The sequence below is a fragment of the Colius striatus genome, chromosome 2 (assembly GCF_028858725.1).
Source record: "Colius striatus isolate bColStr4 chromosome 2, bColStr4.1.hap1, whole genome shotgun sequence".
Taxonomy (NCBI): Eukaryota; Metazoa; Chordata; class Aves; order Coliiformes; family Coliidae; genus Colius; species Colius striatus.
Genome location: NC_084760.1, coordinates 49792113 through 49809833, shown reverse-complemented (window position 1 = coordinate 49809833; position 17721 = coordinate 49792113). Strand labels below are relative to the sequence as shown.

The window sequence follows — 17721 nt, the reverse complement described above, 5'->3', positions numbered from 1 at the left end:
GTTGGACAGTCATGACATTAAGCTATGCACTGATTAAATTAGTTTCTCGGTGTCTGGGATACTGTTGCTGCAGTTTTCCTTGTACAAGTGATTTCCTGCACTCTATGAACATTTACATATGTCCACAAATGGTATATTTCTGCAATGTCTGTGGTTCAAAAGATTCAAGTTCATCTTGTACCATCTTTCACTGTGAAACTTCAGGTAGAGACCATTAAAAGTTAGATACAAAGTAATTATTCTACAGGCGTCTCAATGGCTAAAATTCTGGGTTCATTGTGCTCATCACTATATAATGAATATCAATTTACTACATGTAAACAGGATGACATAACATATCTCCCAGTCACTTCTTTAATGCATGTAAGAAAGGATGCTCCAGCTTGTGTGTGAGCCTGACTGCAGAAAGTAGTAAACAGACTCAGTTTCCCCAACTATCTGTGCTGAGCAATTTAAGGCAGAATACAAAGAGCTGAAGTAACAGCTTCCAAAAAAATCACTTAATTTTACTTACTCACCAAACCACTTTCTTTGAAGGTACCACACGCTATAGGCTTCCATAAGGTAATTATTTGATACACAATTATTCATAGCATGACACCAAGAACATTTACATTAAGAACTGAGGAAGTATAAAGTCCAAGTCATTTTCTAAATGGTACGTAAGCCATAACTCAAAGTACTACCTGCTGATGAAAGCACTGACACATAAAACTGCAGCAATTCTGGAGCTGAGACTAAGCCAAGCTCATAACTTTAAAAATGTTTGTTCTGTAAAATAGGAAAGGGAGATGTGTGCCTAGTAACACTACAAATAAATAAATAAATAAAGCAAGTAGCCTGAAAGATGACATTTCCACGCTGCTTCTCACAGTATGAAGTGGAATTAGTCCAAGTTTATCTCTTTCCCTGTCCTTTACGTTTATGCCCGTGAGCACTATTATCTCCAATACAGAAACATCAAGGTGCCTCGGCAAAACTGCTGAGGCTGTCTGCCATCCTTACTAATTAACACAGCGGGCAGGAAAACACAGCAAGCAAGAAAATGAGAACAGGCAGGAAGATGCCATTACCATGTAATATAGTCTTCTCCTCTCCAGGTTTATCATCTTCCAGTTTTCCTCTCTTCTGCCTCTTCGCCGTTATTTCATCCAACTCTTTCTGTTCTTCCTGAAAAAATAAAACATCATCTTTTACAAATTCAGCATTCAGGATCACGTAACAAAACACAGAACTGTACTGCAGCTTACCTACTATTAAGAACACATTTATTTGCTAAATAAGAATAGAAATACTTCTAAGCACCAACAAAGAGAATATCTTTCTCAAAGGAAGAACAGTCTGAAAATAATTAAATATTGTTTTATGCATAGACTAAAGCTAACACTGTGGACTGAAAAAGAAGGATCTTTGTTGGATGGAGGGTTGGGAGGGTGTGTGTTATTGTTTGGAGGGGTTTTTTGTTTAAAAAAGGAAAAATATTTAAAAAGTTTTACTGTCAGCTCTTTTCAAGTTGCTTCTGTTTATAAACATCTTTTAATCGGACTCTACACACTACACACAGACGCAATAAATTTTATTTCCAAATAGCCTTGCAAATAACTGAATGCGAATATTTGGAACACCTTGTTTGGCCACGACACATCACCTGAAATGTTTCTGTCACCTTAAAGCATTGCTTGGATAAATTACTAGCACAGCTGGACTTTTGTTAAACCCACTGCAACATACTAACAATTTGTAGCTGTTGTGTTAAAGCAGTACTTACCTCTGATGGTTTGGCTACTTCTTTTTCATCAACGTACTTTGCCCATGGTCCCAGAAAACCATCAATATTAGATGCATCGTTCTCCTTGAATTTCTTCCTTTTTTCAATTTTCCTTTGTCCTGTTTCAAACACTGTCAAACCTGAAGAAGGAAACAATACATTGCCTAGCTGTTAACACAGAATATTACATCAGGTCACACCATAGTCAGTCTAAAAGAAAAACACCAAGACTATTCCTTCCAACACATACAGCAAAAGAGAAAAAGCATTGGGGCAAAATTGGCCACATCACTGCTATCTTTTCTAACTATGACCATTTGCTTTAAATTGCTAGGGCACAGCATTTGTGTAATTTGTCAAAACCATCAAACAATCTAGAGAGAGAAGGGGAAAGAAAAAGTTTAAAGATGTTAAAGTAATGACTTAAAAGTTTTTCAAAAGGTTGTATATACAATTATATGCCATTTTCAAACAACATTCTCCTACAGCATCATTAATACTTGTCCCATGCAAAGGAGTCAAAAAGAGTTTTGTATAAACATGGGGAAATAAGCAATGTAAAAATTGAAGTGAATGACGGTATGAAGGAATCGTACATTAATCGAGAGTTTTCTTAAAATAAATTACTAAAATTCCATTACAAAAAGGTTATTTAACCTTTGAAATGATTTAATCTTAGCTATTTCTGTCTAATGCCTGTAGCTGCTACACCAAAATAAGTCTCTTTTTCTTACTTTGGAAGGAAAGAGTGAAATAAATAACCTTGGATGTATTCCACAGCAGAAGACACAGAAATAAAGAACCTTGTGAATAAGATTTTAGAAAAAGACATGCAAGGGAAAGCATAACCATTAGGTTTACCCAGGTACGATTTTCCAGTGCAAACAAGTCACTTTGAGTCTTAAATATCTTGTATCAAAGTCTTAATTACAAACCTCATGCTTCTGGTAGTCAATCCTCCCTGTGGCACACTATGCCTTTACCATTTGGCGACCTTCCAATGGTTTTTCTTTTCCGAATAACCCAAACAGCTTACCTCTGCTAAGCAGAGATAACATGCAATACCCAACAGAAGTGCTGGAGGTTGCATACAGAATAATCAGTTTGCTACTGAGTAGCCCAGTTAAGGTGACAGGCCCAACATGCAGTTATCCTAATGCAGATATGACAATTTTATTTAAGAGGGTCAAAAAGCTGTTTCAAATATACAGATCAACTCCATCCACACTATGGCACATTCTAGGTTCCAACAGCCCGAAATATTTGATACTTCAAGGAAATAAAAGATGTCTCTCTTTCCTCTTCATGTTAAAACTCCAACACATCTTTCTTTATTGTGTCTTTGGACATGACTAAGTCTCTCATAATTCCTTCCTTTGTCAATGTCTATTCCATGGAAGAAATGGAAACAATGATCAGTTGCAAGTCATAAGAAATTCTAAACTCGTTACCTTGATTTTTTTCAGCTTCTTCTACAGAACCAATATATTTGGTAGAAACTTCAGGGTTATCTATAGAGGGATCTAATGCATAACCTAGAACAAGAAGAGAAATAAAATACTGTTACTCCAAACTTAGGTTTTGTACAATTTTTACTACTCTACCCACCCCTAACTGCATGACATTTTGTCACAATGGCTCTCAAGGAACTAGGGATGAGGAAAGGTTGATAGTTTGAAATTCCACCCACTTGTCACTTGGCCAGGGTATTAAGACTATTATGAGGTATTACTGTGAGGCCTTTGAGCATGCATTGCTTCCAGAATGGTTAAATTTGAACAAGATAGAGAAGCCAATAGATATAATAGGCAACAGTTAACAGAAGACACAAAGGGAGGGTAGTCACAGGAAGCAAAGTCACAGAATCTTTCTGGTGGGATCTCAGGAGGGTCCTGGCTCAATATCCTACTCCAAGCAAGGTCAACACTGAATTCAGATCAGCTTGCTATAATGCAAACATTAGATGTTGCAAAGCCACAGCAAGCTCTTCTTCTGGTAACATGGTCTAAGGAAAAGACTAGCTCAAAATCATATGCTAGTGACACAGGATTTTAAACGAACCCTGCTTCAGTTCAAAGCATTATTCCTTGGTCTGCAAAGCCAGTAAATCACGTGCAAACCAGCCCATTGCTACTGCAACAGAGAGCCCTCCATCTCCAGCAGCAGCCTCTGGCCTCACAGACTGCCCTGCCCACTGCCTCTGCCAGCTCTGGCAGTCCTGGGTATGGCAGCAGATGGACAAGGATGGGGAAAAAAACCAACCCACGAGCAAATGAAGTTTTCTAGGGCTTTCTGCATATTCTGTCTCCTCCAACAAATTATTTAATCTTCCCCTTGCCAGAGCTGGGAAAGCTTCCTCCTTCAACTATAAGTGGTTGCTTTATCTAATGTGAATGGTATCAGAAGCAGTAGAAAGGGGCTTTAATTTTTAAAATAATTAAGTATTCACATCTTCATTTCCTGATTACAGCTACTGAGTCTTGTTTAAAAAAAAAAAACCCAAATCAACAAATCAAAACCACAAAGCCCAAAACTGATGCATTTACTCTTATAAATTATTTATAAAATGTACCATAATTTCCCAGACATTTGAGATAACTTCAGTATCAAAAGTTGGAAATCTCATTTTAATATGCATATCTTACAGTTTTGCTCCATTTCTCCTGAAGTAGATAGCATGATCTTAGAAGAATTAGACAAACAAATTCATCTAGTTTCCAAAGAACACGTGCACCAGTTACTGACCACCATGGCTTTTTTTGGGAAAGACTGCACCCTGGTGGACATATTACCAATTTTAATTAAATATTATTCAGGTGACAAAATGTGCCTTGAGAACCCAATGAGAACTTCTCTATTTCAGGATGGAAACCCTCCCCCCCCCCCAAAAAAAAAAAAAACCCAAAACCAAAGCAGCAATGAAGATCAAATCACTAGTAGAAGTACACAAAAATTAAAGACATCCTACAGCACGCAATCTAATTCTTATATTTTTGTCGATTCAGAGACAGTAATGAATAGTGAGAGACAACCCAATCAACTCCAGAGACCGGCGATCCACAAAAAGCAATCAGGTGCTTGCAAGTTGAGAACCTGTCCACACCATCCCAACAGCCAAAAGAGGTAATTCTTGCCCCCAGCCCAGATAGTTCTCAGAAAGATTATTGGCATAGAAGATGGTTAATTGACTTTTAGATGCCTGAAAAATATATCTCTATAGATATATATATATTGAAGTTAGTAGAAAAGTCATCCCAAGAACACTGCAAGTGTTCCCATACAAATGGGGCAATCCACTTGCAGATCAACTCTGAAGCTTCAAACCTGGTAAGACCCAGTCAAGGAACAGCATACGGCCAGATGCTCCATGGATATGATATAGGAAGAGAAACTTTTACTCATGCCTTCTTATGTAAATTCCCACCATAGCTAAACCAAACAACAAAATTATTCTAGACTACTAGTAGGATTTACTTCTATGGATAACCAAACTGAGCAGACATTGCAATTAGACCTCTCCCAGTCTAACTGCCTGTCACTAAGCTATTATTTCAATGAATTCTCTTCCAAGCTATAAAGTTTCTGTTAACAGCAGAGATATTACTTTGGATTTATGTCAAAATCAATACAGTGGTTTACTTGTCCTCCAACTGTATTGACAACAGTCTTTGGGACTCTATTTGCTTGGTACTTGTAAAAGAGGGACAGTATTCTAAATGAATAGGGTCCATTGGCCAAGCACAGCTTCCCGTGGAAGCGGACACTTCTTATAGCTGAGTTGAATTTAGTCCAGCATCATTCTCATAGAAAAGCTTGGAACAATTTCTACTTTCTAGTGGATATGTGAAAGAGAATCTTTTCTTTCTGGCTGGGACTCCTAAACACAGCTGCAAAAGACAGCTTGCTTTTATCCTACTCAGCTGGTGTGCCATACAATGTGCCCTGACTTCTATGTCTCCTTCAGTTTTATTTAGGAGGTAGATATTTCATGCCACGTTTTAAGCAAGGAAAGCTACAATTCCACCTACATCCATAATTTCAGAGCATCTGAAAATGGTTGGTTAAATAATCAGATTGTGATATGCATTCCAGAAAGACAGCTAATTAAAGTATGTTTACACTGTACTGTGCAATGCAGCATTCACAGACCCAAAGTAGCTCAGGTACATGGAAAAATACAGCTGGACTAACTCATTCTGACTGCACTGGCCTGTCTGCAGAATCAAAGTAATCTGAGAATAAATTGCCTACAATTGTAAGAGGTAATAGTGACTGTAGGTGTTGCATGTAACATGAGTAGATGAAAAAAAAAAAGCACAAGTGTTTTTTCCAAGTCAGTCATTTTAAGCTCTAAAAATACCAGTCTTACTGATAAAGTAATCCTGTTATAACCAAGTTACTGAATACTCATAAGGAGCTTTGAGATTCACAGAGAGAAGACTGTTTCTCATTAGAAAGCACATTAACATCTTGAGAAGGAGAGATTTTAAAATACTAAATGCTGCACGAATGAAGCAGTCCACATCTTCGATGAGTACTGATGCTGAAATAGCAACAAAACTGTTTTTCTACTTTATTCAGGAACGGTTTGCATGCAGTATGTAAAAAATAAACCATAATCCCGCTTCACATTGAAAATTTATATATACTCACACAATTAATGAGACTATAGTGCCTTTTTTCAATAAAAAATCATGCTCCGAAGTGAATTTTCAAGAGAAATACTTTTGCTTAGATTACAGATACAGAAAAGAGACTGCTTTTGCTGAGAGTACAGGAACAGAAGAATAAACAAATGCTTGTATGTTAGGACTTCCTAGAATTTTTAGCCATGTTGCAAGGACTGAAACATAGGCAAAATAATGCTAGTTAAGCTTTTGGCCATTTATATTGTAATGGCTTTTAAAGAGAAATTTGGTTTTCTAGAGAAAGTCTTCTCTTTAATAGCTACAATAAGAAGATTGCCTTGCATCAATGCATTTAAAATTGGGTAGGGGAACGGAAAACCCAAGCACACATACAGAAGGAAGAGGCTAAAAATAATACACGGTGAAACGTGAATATCTTGTTTTAAATTCCTAAACTCATGTAATTGGTAGGACAATACTGATGTAATTGCATAGAATACACTATCTGGTAGAAAGAATACAGAAATAAGATGGCCATACCAATGGGGAAAAACATACTATATAATACAGAAAGCTTAAAGACAATTTAGATTAACAAGTTAATAGCATTAACAAGCATTAAAGGATCCTTTGGATTGAAATTCCAGGTTTAAGTATTGTGAGTGCAGTTGCCAGGACTCCCTTACTGACCATTCAGCCAGAAGAAGCAATAACCATGAAATAGTAACAGAGATTAAACAGGTGCTAGGGAAAGAAGCACAGTAATAATGACATATTTTAGTCATCTCCTTATAATAGACTGTGCAAATCTCACACCAAGATGTGATGAAACAGCATTTTTACACTATGTACTTGTACCGTGAAGAAAAAATGCCAGGTGAGCAGTGCAAAAAACTTAAGACTTTTTTTTTCCAAGGATACTCATTTTAACAATGATCACAATGCAGTATAAATCAACAACAAAGCAGGCCACTGAGATCATTGGAGTAAATGTTTCTACCTCAAAACAGGAGAGCTATACTAAGTAAAAAGTTTTAGAAAAGGAACAGAAAATGAGCACCAAAGGGTAAAGCCTTTTCCAGATGCAGGGACACTTCAAACACATCATGTAGGAGAAAGAACTAAGGCCCGCCAGCTATTAAAATAAGACTTTAAAGAGACCAGAAGGAAGTGAGCACAGCTGAACACTATGTAAAGAGAAAGTATTAGAAATAAAGAACTGTTCTTCAAAGAGCTGAAGTTGCATCCAAATGTGAAAATCACAAAACAACCAAACTCTAGCAGTAAGGCAGCTCCCCTCCCCCACCCTCCAAAAAAGCAAGGGGCAAATCACATAAGATATAAAAACAAACACTTTTCCTTTGTCAAAAATTGCAGGGCAGAAAGCATATCAGACAGCATGAAGGCCAACAGATGATCAAAAAATGAAGAGAAAGCATCAGTGAGTTTTTTCAAACACGTGTTCATTATAGAGGAGCTTGGATAGACTCTCTTTACAGGGAATGTGACAAAATAGCTATCTCAAAGTGAAATGTCAGGAGACTAAAGAGTCAAATAAGAGGTAACAAAACACTGAGACCAGAAGGCAGTCATCCAAGAGGTCTGAAGCTGAAATACAGTGCAAAAATTCACACCTCATATCACCTCAATATGACAAAAATAGAGTACATAAAATACAGTGCTAGCTTTCAAAGGATGCTTCAGAGGAGACTTGGGCAACTACAGGTCAACCAGTCAGACATTTGTATTGTTAGAAGTTTCAAGCAGGAGAAATTATAATAAATAAAACAAGAAGAAGGCACTTGGATGAGGATGATACACTGCAGCAGAGCAGATGGCACAGCTTTCTGTACAGGCAAATTACAATGACAAAAACTTCAGAATACATCTCAGGTGACAACCACATGAATGAGCAAAGCTTGGTTGATGTTGGATACCTTTGCAAAAGTGAATTAGATTGCTTATGAGGTGTCTCAAAGACACTTAAACTCCACAGGTCTCAACATGGTCAATTGCTTAAAAGTTATTAAAACATGAGCAAGAATAAATGTTCATTTTCCACAGAACAGGAAAGTTGCTGATGGATTCATGCTCAGGCCCATGCTGCTCAACATACTGATAAATGATCTGGAACAAGAGAGCAAGTAGCTTTTGCACAGGTGCTCAAAGTTATAGAGAAAAATGCAATGTTAAGAATTCTTAGAACCTGAAGGGGAAAGCCTCTCATTTTATTAAGACACAGAACAAATCCACACTGAGATTACTTGTTAAACGCTGCACACAGCTTTGCTGTTCATCTCAGGAATGATATAGTGGAACTAGTAGATACACGAAAGACAAACAAAGCACAGCCAATAGGCATGGAAAGGCTGCATCAGAGGAGCAAGGTAATTGGCTACATTTCCTTCAGGAGGAAAAGAAAGTAAACCAAAATCAAGTTACGGCCAAGATCTATAAAATAAGGACTGTCTTAGCACAGTGGTGCTAAACAGTGTAAGAGAGGCCAGAGGTCTCAAAATCTGCAGCTTTTAATGAAGAGGTTTACTTTCCTGTTCTTCCAACATGTTATGACTCAGACATTTAAGACATGTATGATTTAGCCTTATGTCTAGAAGTCATACTTGTGTTTGGTCTTTTTCAAGAAGATATTTGTTACCTCCTTCCAAATGGCACAGAGAATATCAAATATTTAGCAGAGAACTTTTTGAAAACTTAAAGGAATGCTGCTTTTAACAGACCTTCTAGTGAGCTAGGATAGTATGCTTATTTACTACATCTTCTAGCATGAACTTCGGCTTCTCAGTGCCGCTTCTTGCACTTAAATTGACTATCTCAGGCTTTTCACAGCTCCATTTCCACTGTACCCAGACCGTTGTCTATTGAACATTTCCAGAAAGCTGAATAGGACTTGCACAGTAGCAAATTGTTATCAGTCTTAAAAATATATTTTTATACTCTTTTGTAATACAGCTTTCAAGGCACTTGCGGTACAGTCATGATAGAAACGAATAGCAGGAGCTTTGAGTAGACTTACTAGATCTATCTTTCACCAAACTAAGCTTCACAAACAAAAAAAATCCAAACCTAAAAACTATAGGCCTACAGAATCTTTTTTCCAATATCAATTTTACACACACACAAATGCACAACACACAAAATGCAACATTAAACAAAACAAAATCTAATTGGTCTATACAGATCCTGAATATGTTTCTGTCTGCATTTTCTGGCAATTTCTAACATCAAAATTGCAGTCAAGTAAGTTGAAGTTAAGCTATGGAACTAGATATCCATTTCTTAATATTGACATTTTGCCTATGTTTTACGTGCTAACAACTTGGTAAAAAGTACCTACTAGCTAAAATTGTGTAAAACCCCTCTTAAATATATCTCAACTTTTAACATTTACAATAAAATCTCTAAAAAAAAAATCAAATACAAAAAGAAACTGAGGATGGCAGTCTAATTTTAGGTAATACTTCTTCCAGGCTTCACTATAATATTTGACTTGCAAAGATGTTAGCAATAAAGTCCCAGTCTTGTGCACCACAGAGAGCAGTAAGTGAATTCATGCATGTGTGCATAAAGTCTTAAAGAATTTCAGGCAACTTGTGTATAGGAAGGTCATCTGGAAGCCTGATAGTTTGCTCGGAGTAGTACTCTGAATGTAAATACAAATAAAGACCCAAGTCTGTTTTGCAAAATGTTGAGTATTGTGACACTTCAAGTTCATACAGGAAGTACCAGAACTTGCCCAACAGATTGAATTTGAAGAATATAAAGCGATACTTCCTCTGAAAACAAAGATTCGTATTTGCAAGAGCACTTACAAGCACTTACAGTCCATTGTAAAAAAGAAATGAAAGCTTACAATGAAACATAGAAGGAAATTTAACCACTGTTATATGTAAATATACAGCAGTTTTGTTCTTTCAAATGTGTCCAAAAGAATAACTAGAATCCATAGTCTCTTCATGTTTTCCCTAGTAAAAAAAAAAAATTCATTTAAAGTTCTATTTGAAACTCAAGCTTCTCCACAACTCACTTCATTTTTCAAATTTAACTATTTACAAGTGAAAAGGTTCTTCAAGATAAGCAAGCAGCAACTATAATGACCTCCCATATAGAGTTCTTAGTGTCTGTCTTTGAAACACTCCTACTTTCTTCGATTCTTGTTCATTCAGCTTATCTCTGAAGGCAACCACTCTGAAGAACCTGACAAGTCAGTAGGGCTTCGTTTTGGTTTTGAGACCACCACCTTGAGTTAGAATCACATGAAAGAATCTATTTGCATAATAGACCTACAGTTATTTGTCACATTAAAAGTGTGAAATTTTGATTTGTGTTTTCTACACTGATGCAACTAATGGAAGCATTAATTAAGCAGGGTTTGGTAGGAGGTCATACAATTTCAAAGTGAATTACAAAATAAGATTTCCCAAATTAATACTATGACCTCCAGTCATATAGATTTGCATTCAAAATCCTTTCCCCATTTTAGTAGGTGTGTTACAAAACAACTTGGAGAACTTGCAGACCTTTGAGCTGTTCTTTAGAGAACAGCTTACTTTGTCCAACCCCAGCATAATAAGGCTGGAGGTGAATTTCACTGTCAATGACTTACCATAGGTTGCAAATGTTCTTCTTTGTTGTTCAAACATGAAATCATTGATATGAGCTGGTTCTGCATATCCAGAAAGCATATTTCTAGGTGCAGCCATTTGTTGAGTCCTAAATGGGTTTTCTGGTCCAAACTACATCAACAATGTTAAAAGAAAGTATATAAGAGTTACTCATTTCTTATGTGTGTGTTCATACCTTTTCGGGAAAAAAAATACAGGAGAAAAAAACCCAACAACTTGTTTTTCAAAAACTGTAACAACAACAAAAAAATCACTTCAACTTTATATTTCTTTATTACTATTGAATAAGCTTCTTTATCTGTTTTTTTATATGGTGATTGCTTACACAGATGTTTCAAACAGCTCATTTTATGATTGAACTTTCCTGTCTGTATTACTTGTACAGATGACAAATCAGTATCAGTTGCTTTATACTAAACACTGCCATTCAGTATGTGATCAGTACTAGCATCCAGAAGACAAAACCACTGCATGCTGTCCCTTGTAAGGGGGAAGATATCGAGATAGAGATCCCAGGTCTTACTAAACTTCTATACTTAATATGGAAATTATACAGTCAACAATACTTTTGTGTGTTTGAAGAGCAACTGGGCACTTTCTGTATTATTCCAGGAAATAACTCTTATGAAATCCTGCCTTGCTTTTCTTTTTGTAAAATGAAAAAATACCAGTCTTCCTCACCTTAACATGGTTAGGGAAAAGAATACAAACAAATGCAATAACTGAGACTAATATATTTAATTTTAATGGTCATCTCTATGCTTGTCAGCCCTATTTGCAGCCATCTGAGAGTGTCCAACATTAGACTTCTCAACTGAAACACGAGGTCCACTGTAGTAAGTTTAAATCTGTATTTTTGCTCACTTTACGGTTTTGGTATGTTGCAAAATGCAAGCTTGCTAAGAAAAGGCCAATTTATGTGGTTTCACAAAAGGTTTTTTAAATACAAACCGTATCTAATGAAGAAATTTCAGACTGCTGTCTACCTAGAATGCTAAACCCTGGCCTAACAGAAGACAAACTGCACAAAGAAGTTAAATACTGGAAAAAGTTAAATGCTTGAACAGCTACTTTTATCTTTCAGATAGTTTGTCAGATATAACAAAATATAAAGTGGCTTATGTGGCACCAGACAGTCCAAATTCAGCCTAAAGTTTTTTCTCACTACATGCATTTCCCACAGTTTAAGTTATTAAAATATGTAACACCGATGTGAGCAGTTATACCATCAGCATTTGGATTTTAATCTTAAATCCTCCTCTTACAAGCCCTATAGCTGCAAGACTTGCAACCATTCATATTGCTCTAAATAGCACAATGAGTAAAGAGCAAAAAACAGTAAGAGACTACTTCAACACAGTTCATGTTTTACCCAATATCTTTATAATGCTGTTTTCCTAGTTTGATTTTTAATTTCTGTAGCAATAATTCTGATAAACACTTTAAGATTCTTCTTAAAACAGCTTTATGTGGAACATTAAAATTCAAGCATTAAAAATACCAACACACCTGTGTTGGTCTCATTTCTCAATTTGACCAAACTAGATTCCAAAATCCGGCACGCATTCAAATACATGTCTCCTGTGAATCTCATACAAGATTTATAGAACCTATGTCCTTTAAACCAAAGGCATTTCTGCTCTAAAGATCAATATTATTTCTTACCTCAGGGGCAAACATGGTATCATAAGTGGGATTGTATTGAACTTCCTTGATAGAAGGATCAAGATGGACTCCTGTTTCCACATCTTCCTGAAATAAACCAGACATATTAATAAATAACTTTTTCCATACAGACTTTTAAACATATGACATGACCTCATTTCAGACCAAATTAGGGCTGCAGTTCAAGTTGACACTTTCAGCACTATGAAAACAGAAGAGTAGCTTGGCCAAAGTTTCTATTTTTAAAAACTAGATTGCAAAACACATGTCAGGGTCTCACTGAGAAAATCATCGAGGATGAATTTTTGCATGTGGAATTTTGCATGTGTATTATTACTTTAAGAAAGATCCACAAACAAAAAACATCATGCACACATTTAAAACACAGTAGAAAGATTGGAGGCAAATTGTTTGGTTTGGAGTTTCTTTCTGTTTGAAAACCAGACATTTTAAAGATAAGACACTTAAAACAGCCACCAATTTTACATAAAAGAGTTCTACAAAAAGCAGAAGGCAGAAGACATCAGCACAAACATACTTATAACAACGAGTTTTAGAGAATCCAACAATCCCTTATCTCCAAGTTCTTACCAAAAGGTATAAACGTAATTCAACTTCATATTTAAACACATTTCCAAGCCTGTTGTGACAAGAATTTAACTCACAAGATGAAGATGGGACAAGAAAAAGGGACTAACCAAAAGAATAGTTTCTCAGGCAACTCAAAGGGAAAAACCTCAAAAAGCCCATGTGCAGCTGAAGTAGAAGACAGCAGGAAAAAAAAGCTTATTAGGTGTCAGTGCTCAAAAAGATCTAGTTTCAGAGGTCTACAACGGCTCATTTATGCTGATCTTAAACTGACACTATCTCCCCCTCCAATCTATTAAGAGCTCAGTCAATGAAAGAGAATGTTGTTTTGCAGCACTATTACGGGTATTGCTTCCTGCATCTTTATTCTGGAACAAATGCATTTGAAAAGGATTTACAATGTGGTACTATACTGACAATATCCTTCGTAATTATGCTGAAAAAAGCTATCTTAGCATCAGTGTTTAATCAGTGCCCACCTACAACAGGATCCAAAAGCATTTGCAACTCACAGAAGGAAGTGACACAATGTAGAGTGGAATTTTAGGAGTCACTTCATTAAAAGAAATTTGCCTTGAACATACTCTTTCTTGCTTTGTATTATGGTATCTTGAAAGAGCAAAATGGTATGTTCTTTACTTATTTAATATTGTTAGCTATTCTCTGATGTGCCATTCCCAGAGGAGTTTTTTCTCCTCAGTTCAACAGCAGGTCAATTACAAACAAAATTTGCTTAGGGATGTAAGACAAAATGTTTTAAAATTTGGTTTTCTAGAACACAGAAGGGATAAACAGTACTTAAGGATCTTTCGCTTGTTACCTGACTATATTTGGCAAGAACTGCTAAAAAACCAAGCAGACAAAAAAAGAGAACATCAGCAATCCAAATAACTGTTTTTCTACTAATAATACCGTTTTAGTAAAATTGTTAAGTCCAACTATAGGGCTTTACTCTCACTGTTTATCAATTATTTTAACAGGCAGGTCATGCTATTGCACTATTCTTGCTCGAGCCCTTAGTGCTGCCAGTTCTCAGCTTGACCTCATTTCTTTCATCACACAACCTTTCCAATTCACTGGGCTTGGATGACAACAGTAGCTACCGGCACATTCGCAGCCCTGACTTTCATATACCAGGAACCTGCCTGGGAACAGGAGGCCTAATCCAGTTATTCAGCAAAAACACCAGCTCTCCATCCACAGCTAGAAAAGCAGTATATCAAAACTGTTTCCTAATCTGTGTTACCTACACACTTAAGATTTCCTTCCATACCTGACCTGAGGACATTTTCCATAGACAACTTGCTCATGTCATACAGCTTGCTCTGCCAGCTAGACTTCATATTGTATCCTCCAACATTATTATCTGAGAGTAATGTAACTGATAATATGGCACAATTTATTTGATCAGCTCTTAGTGACATTTAAACAGTTATCTGTTTCCTTGAAATTAAGACACAGGCTTCTTTCCTGCTCTTGAAACTGAGGAAAATACAGTTTTGAAAAAACGCCAAGAATTTTCCAGTTCTGCAATTTTTCCTCCTGTTTTCTCCCTATTAAACTCTATTATATGCTGCTCGGTAATTGAGAGAAGAAACAGATTGTGCCATGAAAGCTGATCCTCTGCTGGACGATTATAGCAATTCTGGTTCTACTTCGCTGCTGGTGGAACAGTGCTGAGTCACTTGGAAGCCACACAATATGTTCACTCCTAGACCACCGCAGGCATAGTCTTTCTGTGTGAAAACCACCGAGCCTTGAAATTGAAGCACATGTCGTATTTATCAGAGCTACACTCCCCAAGAGCTCCAGCCTTATTCATGCTTTCATATATTTAGGCAACAAATGATGATCTGTTAATACGCTGCTGAAGCACATAATTGTTATCTTTTCACTATGCAGTTTTGTTTTAAACTATATAATAACTTGAATGTTTGTCAAGTCCCTGCTTTACCTTCTCAGTATTTTCAAGAATCAATATCTTGTTAGGAAAATTAAGTATTGACACAACATATCTGGAAATATCAGTCTCCAAAAGGAGTCTGAACCGCAGTAGATAAATTCTTCTCTGGTCAACACCTGACAAATGCCATTTTGTACACCATGACAAGACTCTGGCAGGCAGCAGATTAAAAATATTAACGTAGTCCATCATCATTTCACAAATTGGCAAGTAATCTCCATTGGGGTGTTTCAGTTTGTTTTTTTTAATGAGAAGAAAGAACTCATCAGCCAACACTGCAAACAGTGAAGATCACTGGCTACAACTTCATGCATCACCAGAAGACTATTTGAGTAGAACTCATCTTTTTAAGACCCAGGAAAAAATAAGCATATAGGTCTTATGACTGTCCTTGTATGCTGTCAATAGCCAGCAAAACTGACCTGTATGCACTCTAGATGCATTTGCCACAGCTACAGCAAACAGTGAAGGGATGACAAGAGCAGCAGTCTGACAGAGCTATGACAGAGATAAGGTAATCTGAGGCAACATATCGCTCAGCTGTGCTGTGGTTTTTGCTTTGGTCACACATGACATGTCTTGGTTTATCTAGAAGCCTAAGGTGAGCAATTCATCATGTAGCTTATGTCCCAAGCATGACACAATTGGCTCTGCAGGATGGAAGACTATCAGTAGCTAGGTTGAAAAAGAAAGGCTTCTGTGAATTCACTGGTGGACTAAATATTACCCTAGGTCACTTCCGAGTCACAAAGGCACATGAATCATTAAAAAGGGGGTCAAGAAGCTGTCGATTTAAACAGATACAGTGTTTCTTCATAGAAAGTTAAAAGTTCAGCTCTAGGACTGGCAGAGAAGTAGCTTATGCTTGTTCCAACTCAGAAACTGTATAAATATGGGCTTTATGTCATGCCATAGTATCGTTAAAGGTGGTGCATCCATATGATCAGAAAAATTAAGGTTTTAGGAAGTTATTTTACTAAATATGGCTTTCTTGGAAGATATAATACAATGAAGCTGCAAAATTAAGCTTCTCTGCTTTTCTCGCACTGCTAACAAGTGCCCAGTTGAAACACAGGAACCACATTAGGTGCCATATATCAGACAAGGCACATGCAACTGAAAGGTTCCAAGAGAAAAATAAAAAATGATCAGATAAAATATGACCTGTAGTAAAAAACTGGACAACATAATTCAGAATAAAAAATACTCAAATTATACAATTTAGCAGAAAAAAAAGACAGACAAACACTGAAATTGCTCAGTCTATAGGATCCACTGGTTAGGTAACCAGGTTAAATGAGAGTCTGTCCAGACAGACACTGGTATCACTCTTTATGCAAGGCAAAAAAAAAAGCAGAGGATGTCTTAGTATCAAACTACTTGGTACTTTGGTTGGGTTTTTTGTGTGTTTATTTTTAAATAGACACAATGTCTACTTACTTGCAGTATCAGATTGATTTACAGTTCAGATATGATTTGACTAGATAATAAAATTCTTTGATATTAAAGTGCTCTGCTTTTTCCTCTTGCATCCTACAACACACCAGCACACTATCACAGTAGAATGGCACTCAGAGCTGTAATCTGAAGTATTAACACTCCCTAAGGAACCTGCATTGAAAGCTTCTTTCTGTCTCAAGCTCAAGTGCAGAGAAGCAAGTGCTTCACTGTAACTCTCTAAAAAGGACAGGAACTCCTACCAAAGCATACTCTTTCAATCTTAGCATAAAGGCCCTTTCGCCAGCTAAAAGTTGAAGGAAATAAGGGATTTTATAGATTTAAATACAGTAAATCAGATTAGTTTTCCTTCTTACAGACTCCTTAAACATGCCACAGTCCTGTTTTTTCTCTTGAAAAACCCCACTTGAATGCCATAAACCAAAACTGTTATCAATTTTGAAAAGTACTTCTTTCATAGAAGGTAAAACAGTTCAATAATATTAAAAAAAATCTGAAAAAACCCTTCTTTTATTTGTATGCAAGACAAAACAAATGTCGAGTTAAATAAAGGTCAAAACCTCGAAACAGGCATCAAAGCAAAACTTTAAATAAAAGAAAACAAGCTGCAGCATAGATTGCCACACTGGATGCTAATTCTGTTCCTTTGAAAGAACAGAATGTTTTATCTTAAAGCAACTCACAATCATTTTAATCCACCGTATTTTAAAATTTCAGCCAAATTCTGTGATCCCCACCATGCTAATATGTGGTTACCTGTAAGTTTAATGGCAGCTGTTTATGCATTTAGAAGCAGAATTTGGCACTTAAATCTCAAGTGTCTGTCTAAACATGAAGTTTGTTAGATCAAAGCAAAGGTCAGGGTTTTACAGTTTCACATCATGCAAGCAAAGAGTTGTGATGTCTATGTGGCGTTTCAGACAATGAACCTTCTCTCCAGGTAAATTTGTTACTATTTAGCCCAACAGCTAAAAAGAGCAGGCTGCTCTGCATAAGATTAATTAATTT

General features: G+C 36.5%; 1 protein-coding gene across 2 annotated transcripts in view; it reads right to left on the bottom strand.

Annotated features, from left to right (window-relative positions):
- Positions 1–17721, bottom strand: part of CDC40 (cell division cycle 40) — a 38993-nt gene that overhangs the window by 15110 nt on the left and 6162 nt on the right. For both annotated transcript variants that reach the window (XM_061990459.1, XM_061990458.1), the window contains exons 2-6: positions 12705–12791; positions 11021–11150; positions 3220–3303; positions 1769–1908; positions 1074–1170 (exon numbers count right to left, since the gene is read on the bottom strand). In XM_061990459.1, the coding sequence (XP_061846443.1) occupies positions 1074–1170; positions 1769–1908; positions 3220–3303; positions 11021–11150; positions 12705–12791 (538 nt within the window). The remainder of the gene's footprint in view (positions 1–1073; positions 1171–1768; positions 1909–3219; positions 3304–11020; positions 11151–12704; positions 12792–17721) is intronic.